Source organism: Simochromis diagramma, unplaced genomic scaffold (assembly GCF_900408965.1).
Source record: "Simochromis diagramma unplaced genomic scaffold, fSimDia1.1 OVJJ01000387.1, whole genome shotgun sequence".
NCBI classification, from domain to species: Eukaryota; Metazoa; Chordata; class Actinopteri; order Cichliformes; family Cichlidae; genus Simochromis; species Simochromis diagramma.
Window position 1 is genome coordinate 5,722,762 of NW_024387152.1, and position 22,773 is coordinate 5,745,534.

The window sequence follows — 22,773 nt, forward strand, 5'->3', positions numbered from 1 at the left end:
TGGACGGCAGCTTTTTCCATTGTTACGCTGGCCCCCCTGACAAAACCAATGACAATATCATAGATAAATAAAAGTGTTCAATACTATATGGGTAAGTATGATAAATTGACTTTTTTTTAAAGGTCAGCCAAGCTTGTTAGTCAACCTCAGGTACACATAACATTACAAGAACATAGGAAATAACTGAGAGGTAGCATACCTAAAAACAGTCACGCAAAAGGGTAATAACATAATAAAAAATAATTAGAAATTATGTTGTAGCATTAATATTTATGTCTGTACGTGTCAATATTACACCTGAGTTCTAAAATATGACAAATGCATATGTCTTTCCGAAATTTCAAGCTTTAAAAAAACATTATGAATAGACTTTCATCATTTAAGCAGGTTTAGATGAATTTCCATCTTAAGCAAGAGTTAACCTTGATGACGCCATGTTCGCCATTTCCCAGAATGGTAGATTGCAGTTAATTACTCTACAATTATATTGTGGCCGCCAGATAACTGTCAACGACAGCTGAAAAGCACATTTCCTGTTTGACTGTTTCAAAGAAATGCAGCATAACTTAACCAAGGAAGTATTGTGACTAGGCTGAAAATGTACCTGACCACAAGTGGGTTGCTTCAAGTCCTGAGTAGTAACTATAAGTGACTGGCACTTTCTGTCCTACATATTTGCATGAATGCCCCACATTATTTGTGGCCTTTGGTGTTCTTTGCTCTGCAAGGCAATGCTATTGTATAGAACATGTAGTTTCAGGAGACCGTGGTGCTAGACATGTTATAGAACAGCTATAGTACCGTATCCGGCATTTGGTCATGAGGGCAAAATGAATTCACAGACAGTTGAGAAAATTTGAGAGCTTTTCTTCTACCAGCAACAAGTGCCAGAAATTACACTTAATTTTTATTTGGTTCTCCTTTTAAGGGGACTAAGGAAGCACTCAGAACTAAATGAATAATGAATGAAGTTCAAGAGTAAAAGAAATCCCACTGCTCTGCCTTACAGCTGCTATCAGTCTGTCAGCGGTGAATCGTTAATAGAATAGAATAGAATAGAATAGAATTCAACTTTATTGTCATTGCACATGCACAGGTACAGGGCAACGAAATGCAGTTTGCATCCATCCAGAAGTGCTTTAGTGATATAGATATATTACAATATATATTAGCAATAATATAGATATGTAAGTATATTACAGAAATGGGTCTATTATGGTATGTTATAATGTACACGGTATGAAGTATGTTGTGAATATTCTATAACTATAGGTATGTACAGGCTGTAGTGTAGTGTACAGGCTGTAAGCTATGTACAGGATATGAACAGGATATAAATATGAAAAACTATACAGAATATGAAATAAATAACTTTACAGAAATCTGAGATATACAGCTATACAGAAATGGGAACTATGCAAGTTGTAAACAGTTGTAGGATTAAAAATTATCGTATGTACAGAATGATTATTTACACAGAGCTATACAGTAGTGCAGTTAGAACATATATGCAGTTAAGACATATATTTTGCCGTTGCTTATTTTTCTGGAGCTCGTTTCAAGGTTTAGATCTGGGATATTTGGCTTTCTGGTTCTCTCCGTGGCTAAAGTCTCCCCCTGTTTGTTTGCAGTGGTGTTGTTCAATTAAACTGCAGGTTTTTTTTAAGAGATTTGGTTTTCAAGTGACTCCCCAGAGAGACAGCAAAGGAAATGGCTGAACACATCAGACACATTCGTCTTCTCTGCTTAGTTACTTTCTAGGGGGAAGATGGTGATACCTATTTCCTCTGTCTAATGTGTTTGCTTTACACCATATGCCAAGTGTCAACATCCAGCTTCTTGACAGTCATTTTTCATTTACAGCAACTAGCCAGGTTGAATAACCTAAGGCTGTTTTTGTGTTTCGCTTTTATCAGCCGCGTGTTTTTAAGGTAGCAAACTTCTAACATGGTTAAGGTTAAATGTGGTCTAGTCAGAGATTATTGCTTAATAGCCTTGGCTGGTTGTTGATTGAGAATAAAAAGCCAATTATCATAATAGGATATGGGACATAATGACAGAATTAAATGAGTGTGACAGACACACAATAGGCCTGCTCTGTCATCGCCTTAGCCCAGCACGCTTATTAGAATTAATCTGGCCTGATTAAAAATGCAAATGGCTCAAAGTCATTGATGGAGTTTACATGTTGTTTATAACATTTAAATGATTTAATTACATGGAAAATGAAATGGTGGGATGTGCGATTGATTTTTGTTCTTTCCTTTTTCTTTTTTTATTGGTTGAATATTCTCTCATGCCAGGAAGAGAAGGTAATGATATTAGTGCTCTCTGTTTCTCTGTTTCTGTCTCCATCTCTGCCTTTCAGAAACTGCTGGTTTGGTTCATCGAACCAAGAAAAGCTGCTTTGTTGTTATCACCGAAAACATTTTATCTTTGTCTTAGAAGCACCTACTGTGTTGTGTGGGCAGAGACCTTCAAAAATTTAAAGTGTTTCCTCCTACAATGCATCATTTTAAAAGACCACTATATGATTTATAGCCAAGAAGTGACAAGCATTCTTTTGTTTCCTGATGCTATTTTTTTTTAATAAACAGCAGTGTAGATTAGCCACCTGAGATCTTCAAAGACAGATTTTAATAGTCTAAAGGTGTAATGACATGCTGTACAGCCTGTGGCGACTTGTTAATGTACGTGGCATGCTTTGACATTTAAGTTTTGATTCCAGGAAGGTGTTTCACCCAAATAATTATTTGTAACATAACATGTAAAGACAGGAAACATACTAAGTTATCCCAAAACCTTAGGATAAACACCTCTGTTTCTGTACAGTAATATGGTATGTGTTGATTGTGCAGTTATTCAAATTAATAGATTGTTTATCTCATGAACAATTTTGAAAATTGAATGAACATGATCGGGCAATATTGAAAATTTGACAATAAAACACAAAGAAAAGGCAAATCGATGCCTGAGCATCATAACCTTTCCCTGCAAGTTTTCTTGACTAGTCTGGATGAGTAACACTAATAAAAAAAAAATAGATTTATACAGCAAAATCCAAACGTTAGGCACAGCAGAAGGTCAACAGCTTGTCCCTCGAAGTGGATCATCAGCTGCTGTTTGGAAATACTTTAGATTTGTTGCAAGTGATGTCAACCGAGAGCAAATGACATGCAGAGTCCATAGGTCTTTGTGTGAACTGCAAAGCAACACATCTAACTCATTCAACTACCTGAAGTTACACCACAAACTGTATAATGAATGCGTGCAAGGCCAAGAAAAACAATGCGGTGGTTGCTAAGGTGAATCATCAAACGTGAGCTGAGATGTTCATAAAAGCCTGTACAGCACGTCAGGGTATCGATCCATTTCAGAAATACCAAATGACCACTAACCATTCGCATGTGGCCAGAAATAAATTCTCAGAGAGCAACAAAGGCTTTGAGAAAATGGTCAACTGAATGGATGAAAGATATGTTATCCACTCATGCAGTTATTTTCTTAAAGTGGCTTTAGAAGTTTTGCTCACGTCCATCATGCAGGTACACATGAAGGTGAATAAACAGGTTAACTTAGGCCTGACAAACACCTTATTTGTCTTTAAAGATTTATTTCTTAATTTAGCACAAGTAAAGGTGAAGGCGGTTCCCTGTTGATTTCTTGTTACGTTTTGGTGCATTTTTTTTTCTTCCAAGATGCATCGGATTTTGTTGCATAAGGATTTAAAAAGCAACGTGGCGTTTACATGACACAATAAAAACACTTTTGTCAGTAGAAATCAGTGAATAACAAATAACCGTGATCTCAATATTGATAATCTTGCAGTCCGTCTGTCAGGGTGTACATGTTGGAGTGTAAGCAGCAAGCCTGACATCTACCTTCTTGCCAGCAAAGGTTTCAGAAGACAGTATTTTCAGACTGTGTGCAGTTTGCACACTACCAGTACAGGTTAATAGTTTAGCTTACTTGAAATATGCTTGGTGTTTTTGCACCTTTCACTTGTGGTTAAAAAAAACAACAGAAAAACCCTGCTAGCATGGGTTGGACGTCTTGTAGGGGAAGGAAATTGACTTTTTCTTTGCTGGTTTGGTTTTTGTTTTCTTTTTCAGACAGGTTACCTGAAACCAGGGTTTTTGTTGTTAATGTTGCGTTTTTTGTGTGTTTTAATATATATATATATATATATATATCTGCACTTGTCAGTCACAACATTAAAACCACCAACAGATGAAGTGAATACATTTTTTTTCTTGTGAAACACTGCTCCCTGGCATTCATGTGGATACTACTTTTGATCCGTACCACCCACCTAAAGTCAGGTTTTAACAGCACTGTTTAATCCTGACTTTAGACTTGGTTTAATCCCAGCCAAGGTGTCAGATCTCTCTTCCAATGGATCAAGCCTCCACAGAATGCACCAGAAAAAAGAGTTGCATCCAACCTCCAACCACCATGCCCATATGGGTTAGAGTTGCTCTGTGAGGGGGGATCCTCTGAAAGCAACTTTTTTTTCTGTTTGGATGCAAATCACCTAAACCACTAAAAAGGCACATGGTTTTAACGTTGTGGCTGATTTGTGTACACGCCTTTACTGAGGGTTTTATTAGGGTATTTATAGTCATATCAATTCACAGCTGTTATGGAAAAGTTTTACTTGATTCAGTGTGTTTTTCTTCCAATAATAAAATTTCTGTGAGTGGGAAAGAAGGTTTTGTTTTGTTTTTAAATGTTATTCATATGAGGGGGCCACATGTTCAGTTTTGATGTTGATGGGTAGAGTTGTTTCCACAGCTCTGTTTCCCCACCGACCTTGCCAAATGTCATCAGCAATGCCGTTATTGAATGCCTAATGTAGATGTCAACATTAAGCTGTAAGCAGATGTGAAGTTGTGAATTGTAGCTTTTTTTTTTTTTTTCGTTTAAAGACTTTCCATAAGAAGACATACAGACCTAAAACTTCGTGTTGACAGAACCGGATCAATTCCAACTGTGTGTCCGAACATCAGCTCAGCGTGTTGAAATGGAAAGTATGCTATCGATCTGTGTGCATTAGAGCTCTACTGTAACACGAGCAGTGAGTGGCAGAACAAAAGAGGCACTGTGTGTGTCACACAAGAGGAGACGTGAAGTACAAAGAAGGCCGCTAACTTCAGGCTGTCTGTTGGCATTTCATTGTTTACCATCTTGAGTCTGACCGGTATATAACGTATATTTGTGTTTTGTGGAGGAAATTTAGTCGCTCACGTGCATCTGGATCTGATTTCGAATGGTTTGAAATTTAATTGCCTTGGAGAGAGAAAAGTTATTCAGGTGGGTGGTATCAAAATGCTTCAAAAAGTATGACATGATATGGGCTGACTTAAGAAAATACAGAAGAAAGCCAAAAAAAGACTGCTTTGATAAAGGTCAGGCAGCGCAGTTTTTACATCCTGAAAATCACATTAACAAACACCTCCTGCACGTTCACAGTTCGAAAAAGCTGCTCACCTAAATTCATTGCAACTTAAACGTTATTCACAGCATCAGTTATATTCTTTCAAAATGTTATCCCAAGGCACATTTGTTGTTGGTGTCAAAGTCATCATTGCAGCCTGCTTGTCTAACAGCATACTGAAACCACGTGCCCATATGGATAAGATCTACAGAAAACACAGATAGCCTATATTAAATGAATGGGCCTTTCATTTCAGAATGCCCATCGTGATACACTGTAAATTTTCCAGCTTAGTCTCGCTGTAACTGATGCTCCTGTGATCTGAGCTGTCACAAAGTTTACGTTTGACTTTTTGGTGATCTCCTTTAACATAATGCAGACACAAAACAGCTTCATTGACCTGGTTTCAATTAGTTAAAAATCTATTTAAAAAACAAACACCCAGTTTCTCATAGTCACTTGCCTCCAAAAACAATGGATCGACCCTGAAAGGTTGTTGATGTAGCACTTTTCTCCTTGTGAGAGTAACACTGACCGTTGACCAACCACTGCTTATTCGAATGAGACCATATCAACCAAATAACTGATGGGTCGACTCTTGAGACTGCAATTTCCAACAGTTTAGACACTTTGTACACTGTAAATGTCTACAAATCACTGGATATTGTGTATTTTGGGACATGGCTGTAATCTCCATGAGCTGGTCTCACTCATAACTGGATTGTCTCATAAGGCTGGGAGCCATACATCCTGTGTTGATATTTCTCCTCTTGCAACTCTCCTAGGACCAGAACACAATTATTCCTTTGTGCCACGCAGTACAGTATATCACATGCTGCACATTTCTGCTAGAGGAAACACACAGTGTTGTGTTGTTGCATATGGCAATATGATAAATAGGCCCATGCTTTAGACTATGAGGATAGAAGGTCCTCATAGTCTAAATATAATCTAAATATATAAATATTTTAATCCTAATCCTGAGACCGAAGAATTTAGGTTCTGTAGTACTTCCACGTCTGAGATCACGATCTTTAGCTGGAAAAGGGGAGTGCTCAATCCGGGTCAGGGAGGGAGGAGTTGCTTCTGCAAGTGGGGGAGTTTAAGTGTCTTGAGTGAGAGGAGTGGACAAATGGATTGGTGGTCTGTTGTGGTAAATAGAGAGCTGAGTGTGAAGGCAAAGTTATTTATTTACTAGTCAATCTACAGGCGTAACATCGCCTATGTCCACGAGCTCTGGGTACAGACTAAAAAATGAGATTTCGGATACAAGCGTTAAAAATGAGGTTCCTCCAAAGGATAGCTGGGCACTCCCTTAGAGGCATTCGGGTGGGTCTCAACGCAGAAACACTACACCTTCACACTAAAAGTAGCCAGCTGAGGTAGTTCATTTTTCTGGCTAGGGTGCCTGCTTGATGCCTCCTAGGTGAGGGGTTTTAAAGGCTTTCCTACTGGGAGTAGGCCTAGGGCAGACCCTGGACACACTGGAGAGATTATATCTCTCGGCTGATTTGGCCTCGGTGTCCCCCCAGATGATGGAGGAGGACGAGGTAGGTCTGAACATCTTTGCCTAAACTGCTGCTTCCATGACCCAAACTCAGATAAACGATAGAAAAATGAATGTATGGCAAACAAATTGAGGATAAAGACCAATATTCCTGCTTTAGCTGAACAGTCTAGCACAGCACAGAGGCGATTTTTCAAAATGAATAAACTATAGGGTGTGAAAGACAAAAAAGGCAGCAGTGCATTGGATGTGAAGACAAAGATCTGTGACCACATCTGAGAAGACAGAGAAACAGTCAGTGTCAGGGCCTTTGCAGTAACTGCACTGTTCAACTGTACCTACACACGATGACAGGAAACGTGGCGGTGACAAGGAAAACCCTGAGATGCCACATGGAGGGGTAAAAATAGGCCACTTGGCACGAGAGACGGTAAAAGAGGGGGAGGAGAAGAATCAGAAAGAGAGGAAAATTGGTGCACATTCTTCTTGTAGGGACTTTCTTCTGCAAGCCCGAGATAAGAAACTTAACTGTTGGCAAGTTGTTAGATCAATCTCATTTTTCGCTTGTTCCTTTTCAGAGAGAGAGAGGCAGAAAGAAAAAAAAGATTTTGTTTCCTCTAGTTAAACAACAAAGGAACATTGAGCAGTGCTCTGTTCTGACTTTACAGTCTACACCTCCTACACCTTCACTGTTCGAAAAGCTGCCCACTTAGACACATTACAGCCTCAAATATGTCATACATCTCACTTCTTAACAGTGTCAGTAATAGTCCTGCTAAATATTGACACAGGGAAAACCCACATTTCATGTTGGGTTCAACACTGCTTTTCGCACTCAGGTCGATGACAGGGTTAGTCTGCAGTGATTCAATTGACACAAACATAGTTGCACACTGTTGTAGAGCTTGACACTGGAAGAAAATAGTGTTGCTTTGTGAATTTAAAGATCCTTTAAGGGTAAAGTGACTATAAAGTGTACGATTTTACAAGAGTTTTTAATAAGGTCACCCAACAGCCACTTTCATTGTCTTGAATTGGCCCATTCAGAACTCTGCTCTATTATACGGTGCCGGCGACTTACAGATACACACAAGGTTGTCCTTTTGGCTTTGGAGCAACGAACTCCTCAGGTTATTCTGGTACTGATGCATAACGCTTGTAAACGAGCCCTTGGCATAACATTTACATAGTCACTTTCAATGCAGAGGGTTGAAATTGCAAAAGGGGATAATTCAGCTAAAACCCTGTCCTCCTAAACCTAAACTGCCCAAACCTAGCTGAGTAGTTTTTAGTGTTTAGTTAGAAATAGATGCAAAGTGGGAAAATAAAGCAAATCACTGAGTAAAAATAAAGTGAGCCTTTTGGGTGACTCTAACATCCTAGTGCAGATTTTTATCACTCTTTAAAAGAGGACCCTTATCTCCCAGTGTCTAATATTTCCACTCCAAGGACACCTTGTGTTTATCTGTTCAGCATCTGACAGAGCAGCAGTATTTGACGGCATGGGATAAGAACCAATGATTTTATAAAATCAACTTAGCAAGAGCACAGCAGTCCTTTAAAATGTGTTACATTAAATAGTAGATTGGAGATGACATTTGCTTCAGATAAACAACAGCTAAACTACTCGTAGGGGTAAATTTCCATAGGTATACGGGCAGACTGAGGGACAGACACGAAAACTGGAAAAAATGTGTTCAAATTGAGTCATCTGCGCACAGTTCATCTGCAACCTTTGACCAGCAGACGTTGCCAAGTGCAGGTGTGTCTACATTTCTACGAGTGGTCGCAGTGTGTACATGTGTCAGCTGAGCCTGTTCTCACTAGGCCGCTGTCGCTGATCGAAGTCGTAGGACCCGGTCATTCAGAGTCCGCTCTTGGCCTAGAGGAATGAAAAAGGATATCTCCTCGTGGCTGCTCCTCCTCTGCATATCTGCTCATTCATCTGGACTGTTCATTAAAGGGTAATTACCTGTAATTAGTGAATTATGTCGCTTTAATGAAGATGTTGAAAGCTGCTGGAGCCAGAAGGGTTGGCCTTAATTCTGAGTGATGTTCAAGATTAGCAGCAGACAGGAATTCAATAGCAGCACGGAGATTAATGAAATGCTAGCATGTTCTTGCCTGTGCCATAGGTGGCTTGTATTATGTTTATATTTCACATTAATTTTCAATTCCAGTGGCATCCACACCTGGCTCTAGAGGGCAAGTACATGTTGCAGACTAATAGGAACAACGATGATGAAGCTGTGTATCTAAGTACGTCTGTGTGTGGTGTCTATGAGAGCAACTGTAATGCTTTGCTCTAATGTGTGCTGTGCTGAGTGTGTGTGTGTGTGTCTGTGTGTGTGTGTGTGTGTGTGTTCCCTGGCGGCGTGGTGAGTGTTTAATCTGGCCCGGTGGCGTGCCGTTGGCCCGGCTAATCACAGTGTGTCTGTAGGAGTGCGCTGAGCCAGGGGAGCACGCCGTCGCTAACAGCGCCTGACAGACTCATTAGAGAGACCTGGCACTGAGCTCGCAAGGCGCACGCACTCACACACACACACACACACACACATTGAAACACTTTGAAACACACACAGTGGGAAAGGCACTCAGGCTCAACTGCACACACATCAGGCTAAATTCACACACTTACACACTTCTTTTTCTTTCTTTCTTTTTTTTTGATGTTCTTACGCTCTCATTCATATAATTATCCATAGACAAGTGTGTGCTGTCTTTCTTTCACACACACACACACACACGTTCTCAGTGCTCCACGTGTGAGACAAGGCAGGCAGTGACCCCTCGCAGTTGCAGCCCAAACACAAGCAAGAGCTGAGAGGGCATCTGGGAAAAGAGGAGGGAGGGGGAAATGGAGGGTGGGAAAAAAGCGAGAGGAGGCGGAGTAGCCGAGTGAAGAGCAGATAAGGGAAGGGTTGGATGCAGCAGCGTTTTCTGTCATTCATGAGGTTTAGAAAGGCAAGTAACATTTTCAGAGGCTAATTATCTGCAATCAGATTACGTGCATCAAGTGAAAAGAATTTAGCGCTGTGTGAATATAGGCCACATTTATAGCTACTGTAGATCTCAGAAGGGTTAGATGTCTCGCCTCTCTTCTCTTCAGAGTGGGAAAGTTAAAGTAAAAAACATTAATTTTAAGACAGTGGGCAGAATGACATTTGGGGAAGTTTGACAAACTGCTTTGAAAAAAAATTACTCAAGACTTCCTTCCCTTGCGCGCACAGCGAGGTTAATTGTAGCTCAGCTGCAGCAGAGCCAAGTGGAAACATTAGGTTGAATAACAGGTGAATGCAAAACAGGTCAATACGTGGTCGAGTGTGGGCCTGCCAGCTGTTCCCTCCCTCCGCTCTGCCACCGCACATAGCGACACACATGCATTAACATGTTCATGGTTTGCGCATAAGAAACGATAGGGAGAAAAGACAAAAATGTAAACAAGCAAAAAAAAAAAAAGTAATCGATGTTTCTGTATTTATCTTTCAAATGAAATCAAGTGAAGCAATTGGAGTAAAGTAAATAATTCAAATACAGATTCGCTGTATTAAAAATTCATAAAACTGGGATTTTTCTTATTAACAAATAACAAAAACAGACTAAACCCAACATGAATTCATTCTTCCAAGTCTTTGCTCAAAGTCAAATACAACTACGTCATCTCTGAGACTTGAAGTCCAAGCTACTGTGCGTGTGTGCCGTCATTTTCCACTGGTGGACCATTAGGTAAATGCCGCTTTATTCCAGTGTTCGCTCTCTTCCTCTCCACTAAGTTCAGAAACCAAAAGTTGCTCCACATCGAATAAAACCGCGCAGTACGACCCCGACTTCCCCTTCAGTAAAAACAGGGATATAGAGTATAATGTCAACACATTAATGAACTGTGAAAAATGTGCTTACATTTGGAGAAATGCTAAATCATACTTTTGACACCTGATAACTCTCTGAGAGGAATGTCCTTCACGAAAGCAGACCCTAGTGTGTAACAAAAAAACTCCTGCCTTCTGTCTCTCTTTCTCCTGCTTGTATGTGTCAGTTCCTCTCACTTTCTCAGTAGCTGTTATCCTTCACTTTCATACACTGACATCCTTGTCTGGATTTTTAATCTGGCCTAGTAACAGACACGAGTTTTGCTGTCAGTCTTGTTTCACCTAAAAGCCAAATAAAACTGTCTTTAATTTTCTCTACCACTCTACCGTATAACAGAGCAAATCTTCTCTCTCTCTCTCTCACACGCGCATGCACACACACACACACACACTTGCAACACACATACACACACAGAGTCTTCCTCAAGCACAAGGCTATGACATTGAGGGAATGTGATGTGATGTATTGTAGTGAATAATGTATTCTGCAAGGATTGTACAGAGCGCGTGGAGCAGATGGCAGCAGGTTGATCTCGATGTGTGTGTGAGTGTGTTTAATGATGGCAGCGTGTACATGTGTGATGTGTGTGTGTGTATGTGCGCACGTGTGTGTGTGTGCTCAAACAGAATGGGGGAGGAGGAAAAGGGCGGTAGGGAGGGAGAGTGGGGGTTGTTGCATATGTGTGTCTATGTGAGCCTCCTTTGTGAGATAAAACATGCAAATGGTGGATTATTTTAATGCAGTTTTTTTCTAGAGCCCTGAGCCTTAATCCCTAAAGCAGTTGAAATGAAAATTGTATATGTTTTCTTTCAAACTCTCTCGCTCCCTCCTTTTTTTTGGTGTTTTTTTTTTTATTTATACATTTTTTTAATTCCCTGATAGGAATTTACAACTACCAGCTGTCTAGGAACAGGATCCTTTGCGCATTAATTTCTCTGACGTAGTTACAGCCAGAGACTTACAGCTGGAGAGCATGGAATTGACTAAAGCTAGTCAGGCCTGACCTGATCTGTTACATAGTGGAAATAACATGGGTGTGATTTTTCTCCGATCGTGCGGTGATAAAAATGTTGAATGCAATAATAGAGCATAACACGGTTTGTCACTCCACGTGAACAGATATAAAGCATGTGCTTTTATAAACACTTGCTAACACTTACATATATGTACGCCATTGCAACTGGTGTTTTAGATGGTGTCTGCTAGCCTGCTTTTCTGATATGTCGCTGCTAACAGCTAACATGCTTTTTTTTAGCATCACCCACACCACAGATGCAAAAACAGAGAAAAAGCCACGAACCTGGTTGTTGCAATTTCTCTGAAAATGTTTTTATCAATTAATCATTGCTATCCGGGGGAAGAGTTTTGCTGAAATATCAAAGCTGAATCAGAGCATACGAGACAGCAAGCAGAAAACAGCTTGACATTCTTGGCTCTTTAATTGCGGGGACAGTGAGCATAATTGAGTAAATGTATTTAAGTATTTGAGTGAGCTGATTCTGGCTCTCTGGGATGGTTGATATTGTACTTAGGAAAAATGTTGCCCAAGGCAATTCATTAGTGGTAAATAATTGAGAGGCTCGGATAGTGCTAAGGTGAAATGCCTGTTATTATTTCATGGAGTTTGTGTTCTTAGGGCTCTTCAGTTTAAGACTATTAAAAATGCACAAGCCTTCCCACAAATTACTCACTCGAAAGATTCACAATGGGCGCTAATGACTAACCATCCATCTTCCATTGTTTTCAAGCTCTGCGGAGCTGTGTCGCCGCATCATTATCAATTCTATTTCTGCTTTTGCTAAAGTTCTTTCATTTCTTAGACGCTGTTTTGTTACTCTTGTGCTTTTCACTCATTTAGTTTCAGGTAATTAAGGCACATCAACTGCAGCAGGATGCATGCAGAGACATTTTGTCTCTATCCCTAAATGGTAGCATCCTATAACCAATCAATAGATGGATGAAATTGAGCCATATGAACAGGCTATACACAGTTTAGGCAACTGCAGATTTGGAAAATAAACAAAATTGGCACAATTTCAGTGTTTCAGTGCATCTGCACCTATCTTTAGATGTGGTCGTGTGAATTTCACCTGTGCTTGTAGGAACTTGGTGTTCAGCTAAGTTTTTCTTTGCTGAAAGTTTTTCTGAAATGTTCCTTTGAAGCCGGCTGTTTTTTGGGTTTTGTTTTTTTTTACCCCTCTGTGTTATTTGTGTCTGTGCATACTTGAGCACCCATGGACTCTTATCTGGTAAAAATTGTCACCTTTGCGTGTTGGTTTTCTGGTGATGCAACTTAAAGGCCACTGAGGTTTTATTTAACATATTATACACCCACACATCACCACGTGACAACCAAGAAATGGTTGAGAATCTGAAGGCCTAATCAGTTATTCACAGAAGTCTGAGCTCTTTGCAGTAAGAGAATGATATGTATAGCCTTTGGTTTGTGGTCTGGACACGAAATACAATTGTCCCTTAATAAATCGGCTGTTTTATCTATTTGTATTTTGTAGTGTTTAGCAAGTTGGTAAAACTTGTGGTTGAATGTTTCTTTTAGCTATATGAGCAGCGTAACTTTTTATGGGTTATGAATGAAGAAATAAATGCTCTTGACACGCTGGTAGATACGTTCACAGCCAGGCGAGGATGAATCCTCATAATACCAGATATATGTGAGTCTCAGCGCTGCTAAATTTCTCCACTTTTTTTTTTTAAAATTTCACATTATTTTGCATGTCAAAGTGGACCTGTTGCTTCACTTGCTGCCTCCATTCTGCTGTTGGCGTCCCTTCACCTATAGTATAGTACAGTACAAGTATGATCAAATGTAGGAATTTTAACAGCGACTTTTTGCCAGATATTTTTATGCCTCTGATTTCTGATGCATAACGAGTCTTGCATCTTCCCAGTTCTTGATTGCATTAGCTGAGGCCATATTTCTAATGTAAATTACATTAGCTCACGTTCACAGTTGTTCATAACCCAGCTACAGCTGTGAGCTGTGTGCACTGTATGTGAAGAGAGTGTAAACTGCGCTCTTGCCACATTCCTTTGGTGCACCAAAACTTGTCTCGCTGCCAGCTTTCACTCCTCACTGTCTTGCCGGGGTTTTTGTGTACATGCTTGTCAGCGTGTGAAAGAGAGCAGGGAGGTTGGCATGGGGAGGAGGCGTGTTCGAGGTGGAGGGTATGTCAGCTCATTAACCTCCATTCTTCCCGTAGCACAGCGCTGCATGTCACTGTGTAATTCTCATGTCGTTACTCCTCCCCCTCCACGCGTGCGCGGCGTACTAGAGGAAGAGCAGGGCAACCGGAGAAAGGGAGAAGGAGAGAAAGGTTCACGACAGAGGGCGGGAGGGCTTGACATGTTCCCTTTACAAATGCCCTGCTTGTACCTTGCAATCTAAAGCCCTGTCGTCTCCTTTCCTTCTCTGCTTTTGTCTTCTCTTTCTCTTCTTTTTTTCCTGTTCGCTGTCTCTCTCTTTCTCTCGCTCTCTCTAACCACAGGCCCGGTACAGTGTGGGTGAGCGAGGGGTTAGGCTCCACACTGCCCCCTCTCCGGCCATCAATCCATCTAGGAAAAGACTACCCACTGCTGTGGTGAGATAGCCAAGCCCCCTTATTTTTTCCCTAGCCGGTTGATTTGGAAAAGTGTACCTCAAGGTTCTATCCTGGGCCCTGGTCAGTTCTGGAGGCTTTATACTGAGATGAAATTGCTCTCCGTATTTATGTCGAGCTCCCTATGAGAACCTTCACATATATATTTTATACACAAATGTGTGAACACATATGTATCATTTATAGTGTCTCTATTCAAAGGCAACCATTTTACTGGAATCTATAAATCATGTCAGGAGTTTCTTAATTACGGTATGTGTGAAAACATGAAGAAGGTGCGAAATACGCCTCGGTAGTTGTTATGATCAAGTCACATGGTGATGTGTTATGTTATGATCAGGTCGCATCCAGAGAGACACATTAACTCTAAATAAAGTGCCTTTGACATGTTTAGAGTTTAACTTTACTTTTTATTTAAAGATCTCATGAGGCTCTTTATAACAAAAGCTGTCTTTTTGACAGAATATACCAAAGTTCTTTCTAACAGACCTTGTTTTTTTAATGCATAGCTTCATTTCATATGAAATGTTATCTGTTTACTTAACTCTGAGCTAATAAGTTGTTAGATATTGTTGCTGATAATCAATATTACTTCCCTATCTAGTCAAGTCAACGTGTTGTGTGTTAACCTGTCTATGTTGCGTTGCTTGTGCTATTCTAAAAGGTTGCTTGAAAGCGAACACAACACCACCTTATTGTCAGGTGTTCTCTTTGTTTATTTGTTTTTTGTGCTAAATGTTTAAATCTGTGGCAACCACCATGAAAATAGATTGATGCCTTTCCTACGCTCGTAATGATTTATTTTAGTCACTGACTGAACAGTCAAACTTTAGACTATTTTTTTTCTCCCTTTGCTCTTTATATTTCATTCTGTGCAGAGGCAAGAGAACAGTAGATCGCAATGAGATAACCAATTATATGCTAGAGGAAACCAGACTTTTTTTTCCTGCAGCAGTTATCTGATGTTGTGGTGAGCAGAAGCAAAGGGCTGGGGTAATGTGACATTCACTCTGCCCTTTATCTTCTCTCATCACTGTTTACCCCAGTCAGTTAAAAGTGGCTTGTGCTCTGCATCCTCTTCTGCTGCCAGAGAAACCTCACTGACAAAGACTCACCTAGTGACATGCACATACTGTACGGACACGCATTCTGTGCACACACATGCACAAACGTGCAAATACACATTCACACCACCACAGACAGCGAATGTCAGGTAGTCTGGTGGGATAACTACTTCCCTCTCGTTGTTAAGTATAGCAGTACAGTACTACAGCACCTGCTAGCTGCTAGTTGCATGTGATGCTGTTGTGCTTGATGCTAGGAAGGTGTTTCCCAGGACTGGTTAGCCGACAGGCCGTTGAAGGCTACCACAGTAAGCTGAGGGAGGCCGTGTGGGTGGCACCTTGGTCTGACATTTGAATTCTTCTGTTATACCTCTGCACATGCGCTTGCACGTGGCTCGTTTCATGGCTGTGACCTCTTTTGCACTCTGATACATATACTGAACAGACAGACAGATACTAATCAAGGTTCATACAAGGGGTGGAAATCATTGAAAAGGATAAATGTTTAACGTATTGCTTTAAGGTTATTTTTCTCAAAACTGGTTGGAACTGCAGTTGAACAGCTTGCATAAGAAATCTATGAATACTGACCGCGTACTTTTCTAGATAGACAAATCATATAAATAACTTGTGAGAGCCTAAATAATTTTGTCTTTCAGCTAAAATGAAGTCTGCTGGAGTTGGAACTGCCACTCCGAGTCTGAGCATGTTGTTACAGGTTGATCTGCCGGTCTTTTTCATGTTTACCCTCTGATGGAGCATTTAGTGGGACATGACAACATGCTGGAAGTCGAAAAACAACTACTACACATCATGGTTGAAATAACGACCACATTTTTTAGTAGCTCCTGTAAAGTCTGCAAAAAAAAAATTCTTTTGTTTGTTTGTTTTTTTACAGGAGAGACCGCTAGCTTCTTCAGCAACTGAAAAGGATAGCAAGCATTAGTTAGCCAGGTAGTTGACTTGCTAACTGCTTGACTTGTTGTACACTCGTCGTCCCCCATAATACAGTTGTGGTTTACATACACTCATCATCAGGATGAACGTCCTGGTAATTTTTGGCTTTTAATGAGTTCTTGATTATTTCTAACTGTTCCTTTGATTGTACAGTACAGAATAATTGTGGACAGTATACATCTTTATTGACTATAAATTAGATTTTTTTTCTCAACCACAGAGGGTTAATGTATACATATAGCCCCCATACTATACGGCTAATTTTCCCAAGGCCCCAACCTCAGCCCTGTTGAAGATTTGTAGACTGGGTCTGTGACAGGAAACCAACTAATTTAAATGAACTCTGCCAAGAAGAGCGGTCAAATTTCCAGTCGGAATTATGACAGAAGCTTGTTGATGTATACCAAAAGCATACGGTCGAGATACAACTTGCTAAGGGACATTTGACCAAATATTAGTAGGGGTGTATATATGTATGTGAGCCTGCATGTATACTTTTGATCTTGTAGAATTAATAGAAAATCTAAAATGAGTTTGAACTTGTGCATGTCATTAAAGATGTGTACTGTACAATAATACCATTCTAGAAAAAGAAGAGTTCAAAGACATCATTCAAAGCCCAAAATTGCCATGACACTCATGCTCACAATGAGTGTATGCAAACCACAACGGTGCACAAACAAACCATACGTTGACCATGACGTTGACACAGTACAAACATGCTTCCTCGAACAAGGTGGTCCTTTGAGCGAATGCTTGCGGGTTTGTTTATAAAGAAAATCAGTTGGCTTTTGAGCTACAAACTTGCACCAAAGGACATAGTAAACAATAATACTCATGTAGACTGGGAAGTGAATTGATGCTGAGTAGGTACTAAGACTCAGAAAGTGCCTGGACAGTTGATTAAAAGGAGGATGGATCCATGCTTTCATGATCACACCAAATTCTGTGCCAACCACCGCTGGAGGCAACAAACCAGGCAATATTTGTCTACTCTTCTATTGTCAAATGGTCCGTGCAAATTGTAGCTACAGTTTCCTATTCTTAGGTGACCGTGTGGTCTTCTGCTGCTGTAGGCCATTTGCTTCAAAGTTGAGTAGGTTTCTGAAATAATCAGACCATGCCATGTTCAAAGTCACTTAAATCACCTTTCATCCCAATTCTGATGCTCAGTTTGAACTTCAGCTGGTCATTTTGACCACATCTACATGTCTAAATGCTTTGAGTTGCTGCCGTGTGATCGGCTGATAGGATATTTGTGTTAATGAGCAGTTGAACAGGTGTAGTGGGTGAGTGTATGTAGCAACATTATCTCTATTTTGTTCTTCCTTGACTCCTGGAGGAATGATTTTCTCTGAAAGAAAGCACCACAGATGAGAGGCGTGAGAGAGAATGAGCAAAAAACCAAAACAATAAGAAAAATGTTTTTCTGAGAACTGACACGTTCTCAGATAAGCGTGAACTAAAATGAGATTTTCCACTTAAAAGCAGTGACACACTCATGATGGATACCTTTTGGCCAGGACGGATCAGCTGCATAGGTTTAAATCTCGCTAATTCTGTGACACAGAAACTCTGCGGCTGGTGCACAGAAAGAGAGAGACGCAGAGGCTGGGGTGTTAGCACGAACGTATGGTAACGTAGGATATACCGAAGAGAAAGCTGAATCATGGTTAACCTCATTTCCCATACAGTAAGAATGAGTTAGCCTTCTCTAACAGTAAGCATAAGCTGAATAGCTGAATGCACGTAACATTTACCTATTTCTTTTTCTAACCTTAAAAAAAACCTACTTTATAGTTTTGCTAACCCTACGAAACATTACAAAAAGCATTGGCAATGACCCTAATGAGGTAACCAGATAAATTAAGCTTCTTGTATGTATAAAATGAGCAAAACATCTTAAAAATAGGAAATTCCCCAGTGCTTATGCTTAGCTCATTATGGGCTTTTTTAAGATACAACAGTGGAAATGCAAGCACGAGGTACTGTAAGCTTCTATTTGACACAGCACGGTTATCTTATGTTTGGTTTTGCCTTGTGTACCTGCATTTGGAACAAAAAAAAAAGATCTTATCTGACTTTTGAAAACAGAAAACAGGAAAAAAAGAAGCAAAACATAAAATTTAATTTCATTCTCAAAATCTGTCAACCTGATATTTCCATTAGAAGGTGTGAACTACATTATCATCGCCGTTGAGATTTTTATCGTGCCGTAAACTCACCAAGTCACAGTGAACCCAAGTTCAGGGTGGAAACAAAACCTTATTTAGCATCAACCGACCTGTCTCCCCACCCACCTCCACCCCCACCCTACCCCACCCTCCCCACTCCCCCCACACCCCTTCCTCCCCGCGCAGTCTCAATCTCCCTTCCCACCTCTCACCACCTTTGCTGCTAACTGTTATTTCTGTTTTGTGGTTGCTCCAGTACAACTGCAGAGTAGATGAATGGGAGCTTTGTGTGTGTCTGTGTGTGCGTGTGTGTGTGTGTTTGTACGTGTGTGAGTGTTTAAGTTGCTTCTGGTGGGAAGGGTTCATTGTGTTTCACTAGCACGTGCTGTTTGACTAGTTATGAGTTGATGGATTGCTTAATCAGTAACAATAAAGCCAAATATTTCTTAAACGGCAGCCGTGGGAGAGGTAAGCAAACATGTCTTGTGATGCTTCTGAAACTCTCCTTTGAGGAATGCAACACTAGAACAATTCGTGCTCTCCAGTCCTGTAAACAAATACTATGTAAGATGGCACCAAGCCAGATATAACTCCCAAAAAAATTCCATCAAAATCAGCTGAGATATACAAGAAGCTGCTCCGTGTGTTGTGTCAATATCTGACCATGCTCTGTGTGCTCCACTGACCAGAGCACAGTGTGTTCAGATAAACATAGCCTGAGCTTTGCATATGAAAATGAACCATGCAGGTGATAAAGGTGAGGGTACATAAGATGCGCGGCGTTGTGGATGTGACCCTAGTGGTGCTGCAGCTCACTCTGCACATGCACGTGTGGGTGTAGTGTGTTTAGTGTGTGTGTCTGTGTGCGCAGGATCAAACTCTCACACCCAGGAAGAGGCCCTGTTTCCCTTATCTAACGACAACAGAGCATGTGTCGCCATGGCCACAGGCTGTGCTTTTTATGGGCTTTGTGTGTCTTTGTGTGTATGTGTGTGTGTGTGTGCCATGTTCATTGTTTGCCTATGTTCATTGTTTGCTTGGGGCGTGGCGCAACACCAGAATTGTTACTATAGTGTCTTTTCTCTTCGCTGTTTCTCTCTCCTCCTCCTATGTAACTCTGAAAATCTACAGCACTTTCTTTCTTTCTTTCTGTCTTTCCTCTGCATCTGTTTCCCTCTACTTTTTTAGTCTTTCTGTCTGTCATCCTTTGTGGCTTTGAACCAGCACTGACAAGTCGGGCAACATCAAATCCAGAGCCACATTGTCTCAGGTTCAGGTTCCTACGGCTTAATTGAACAGAGGACTGGTGAGAGAGAGGGAGAGAGAGAGAGAGAGAGGAAGAGAGAGAGAGGGGGAGAGGGATGTAAAAAAGAAATAAAGAGAAGAGGGGGAAGATGAGGAAGAAGGGTGCTCAAACAGGCATACATATTGCATGAGCCCTCACCACCACCACCACCACCACCACACCCCTTTCTTCACAGAATAGCTGTGTACTGTTCTGGGCTTATTAATTCCACTCGGTGAGAGAATTATTTTTAGAGACTTGGTGTACTGGCAAAGGCTTTTAAAGTCACAAATATTACATATTCTGCTTATAGATTCTCTTTTATTAACTGAAAAAGTAAAAAAAAAAAAAAGTTGTTTCGGGTTGTTCTTTAACATGATAATGTATGAGGGGGGGGGGGGTTTCTATACAGTTTTTCCGTTCTGAATGCTTTTACATACATTACAAAGGTCTGTAGGGTGTTGATTGCATAAACGTGCAAAGTTTCCGCCGATATCTGATTGTATCTGCGGCCACTGGCGTTGTGCTGTGATATTTAATAAGGTGGTAAACCCCAGTAGGCGTAATGTTCTATGATAATGCAGTTCTGCTGTCATAATGAAAGAAATAATGGGGAAATCTCTCATGTTTGTCTATACTGTATAATTGGTTTGTTGTTATCTATACTTATACATATTTTAACAACATTAAAACTTTACAGCTGACATAGATCGTTCTAATGTTGTAAATCTATAAGTTTATTAAGTTTTGAGCAGTTTATTCTGTACCCATGGTTAGTAATGTATAATTTCATATAATGTATTGCATATGAAAGCTTAGTATGTCAGCTGAATGAGACATTTTCCCTTTAAAAGTGTAGCTGGAAAAAGAGACAAGTAGCATAAAATTCCTCAAACTAATTATATCCCAGTATTTATTTATTTATTTATTTATTTATTTATATTCTTGTGACTGACCGGTGACACATGACCTATATATGTTGCTCATTTCTACTATGTGGGCTAAATGTTTAGTACTAAATAAAAGTTACATGCCAGATGTGACGGGGGTTTCCTACTCTTTTTGACAAATGTACTGCCTCACACCATTTTCTGGAAGTGTCATTAACTTTCACTGGGAAGCCAGTTCAGATAATGCCATTTAGCATATCCATGACATCACTGCACCGTATTTGCATTCTAGCTAGTTCAGCCAGCTGTTTGCGTCTCTCCTACTCTCTGTGCTGTATTTTCATACAGGCAAATTTCCAATAAAGCTCTTCTCATTTACATATTTCTGCTTATGAGACAATGGAACAAGTGTGAAATAATGACAGGAAGGTGACCAATTAAGACTCTCTCGTTAACAGGCAGCCGATTCCAAGATGCACTTCTGCACTGCTGAAATCCTGAGTTTTATAACCTTGACGTCCTCTGACAAAAATTACCATACACTTATGTTACAGATAATGCCAATTTGGATATATTTACATGCAAAGTGATCACTTGAAAGGAAGTAAAATGGCTCAGCTGCGGTGCGGACGGCTGAATGTGCTACTGCCACTCAGCGAGCGCGAAGAGTTGTGCCTGCGGCAGAAAAGCAAGAGCTCGTGCTCATGGGGCAGCCCTGCAGCCCAGTAGTAACATAAATGTACTTATGTACTTTTCACAATTCCTGCAGCCCATAGAGACAGGCTTGTAATAAAATGCTTAATGAACCGAACTTGAAATAAACGCAGCCGCTAATATTAGCAGGCATGTGATTGTGTATTTGACATAATTACGTCCAGTTGTGTAAATTCGGCCAAATTGTCGTGATGCTTTGTAGCTTTTGACATTTTTCATTACTACAAGGTGATTTGTCTCTCTAATCACTGAGCAGTTTGGGCGTTACACAGACACCCAGAGCAGTTGAACTCCACCCCCCCCTCTTCACAAACAGATGTTTCCTAGAAGTCTCGTGTTGTCCGTCAATCAAACGCGATCCTCGGCGGACTCTGTAATTCTGCCTCCAATTCCGTCATCAGCTGTCTCAAAAATATACTCCCAAGATAAAAAGATCCCAGCATTGTATTGCCCCATTACCACTGTGTAAATATTACATGTTTTCCCTGGATATGCTAGTTAGCATTACTTCCACCTTGTGGCTTCATTATTTTTGAAACGCTCGATGATTGCACGGCATGACCTAGTTCTGGGACTCTGTCTCTCCGTCTCTCTCTGTCACTGTCTTTACTTTCTCACTTCTCTACCTAATTTACTCATTCTGTGTGTCTCTCTTTTTTTATGCCCTCTCTACAGCTCCACCTCATTTTCTTTTCACACTGAACCTGTCTACCTCCTTTTTTTTTGTCATTTATTCATTGTCTTTCTCCATTTACTGCCTCAGCATTGCCTTCATCCTTTCAGGCTGCCTCTGTTCTGCCTCTGTGTTACTCATCCTCCTTCTCTCCCATGTATGCATTCTTTATTTCTCAATTTGTCTCTCTTCCACAGCCTATTATTATTTTTCTCTGTTCTCACCCCCTCTCCTTCCCCCCTCTCTCGCTCTCTCTACCCCTCCCTTCTTCTCCATGTTTTTATTCCTCTCTACCAGCACCACGTGTGCCACGGAGGGAAACATCGCGAGCAGTGGTCCCTGCTGAACAATTACCATGCAAAGCAATCCAAATAGAGATGTTTGCCGAAAACAACATGTGTGTAATTACTGCTTAATGAGGCCCTTGTCTCAGGCAGAATGCCCAATTAGACTGCCGATGAGAAAGTGATGCCAAGGCCCGGTGAAGAAAGAGAGAAAAGATGGGGCAAAGAGGAGTAGGCAGGGAGACAGAGAAGTGGAAGTAAGGAGGTTGCAACATGGAGAAAAGGGTGTCGAGGATGAGAA

The 22,773-nt window shown here is 40.6% G+C and overlaps 1 protein-coding gene across 7 annotated transcripts in view; it reads left to right on the top strand.

The window, feature by feature from the left end:
- LOC120743879 (TOX high mobility group box family member 2-like) overlaps positions 1-22,773 on the top strand; it is an 81,826-nt gene that overhangs the window by 14,896 nt on the left and 44,157 nt on the right. For 3 of the 7 annotated variants that reach the window (XM_040047850.1, XM_040047851.1, XM_040047852.1), the window contains exon 2: positions 14,321-14,413. The exons of 3 other annotated variants lie outside the window; for them this stretch is intronic. In XM_040047850.1, the coding sequence (XP_039903784.1) occupies positions 14,321-14,413 (93 nt within the window). Of the gene's footprint in view, positions 1-1,412; positions 8,909-14,320; positions 14,414-22,773 lie in introns of those variants that run through there. One more of the 7 variants, XM_040047856.1, reaches the window with a different exon arrangement.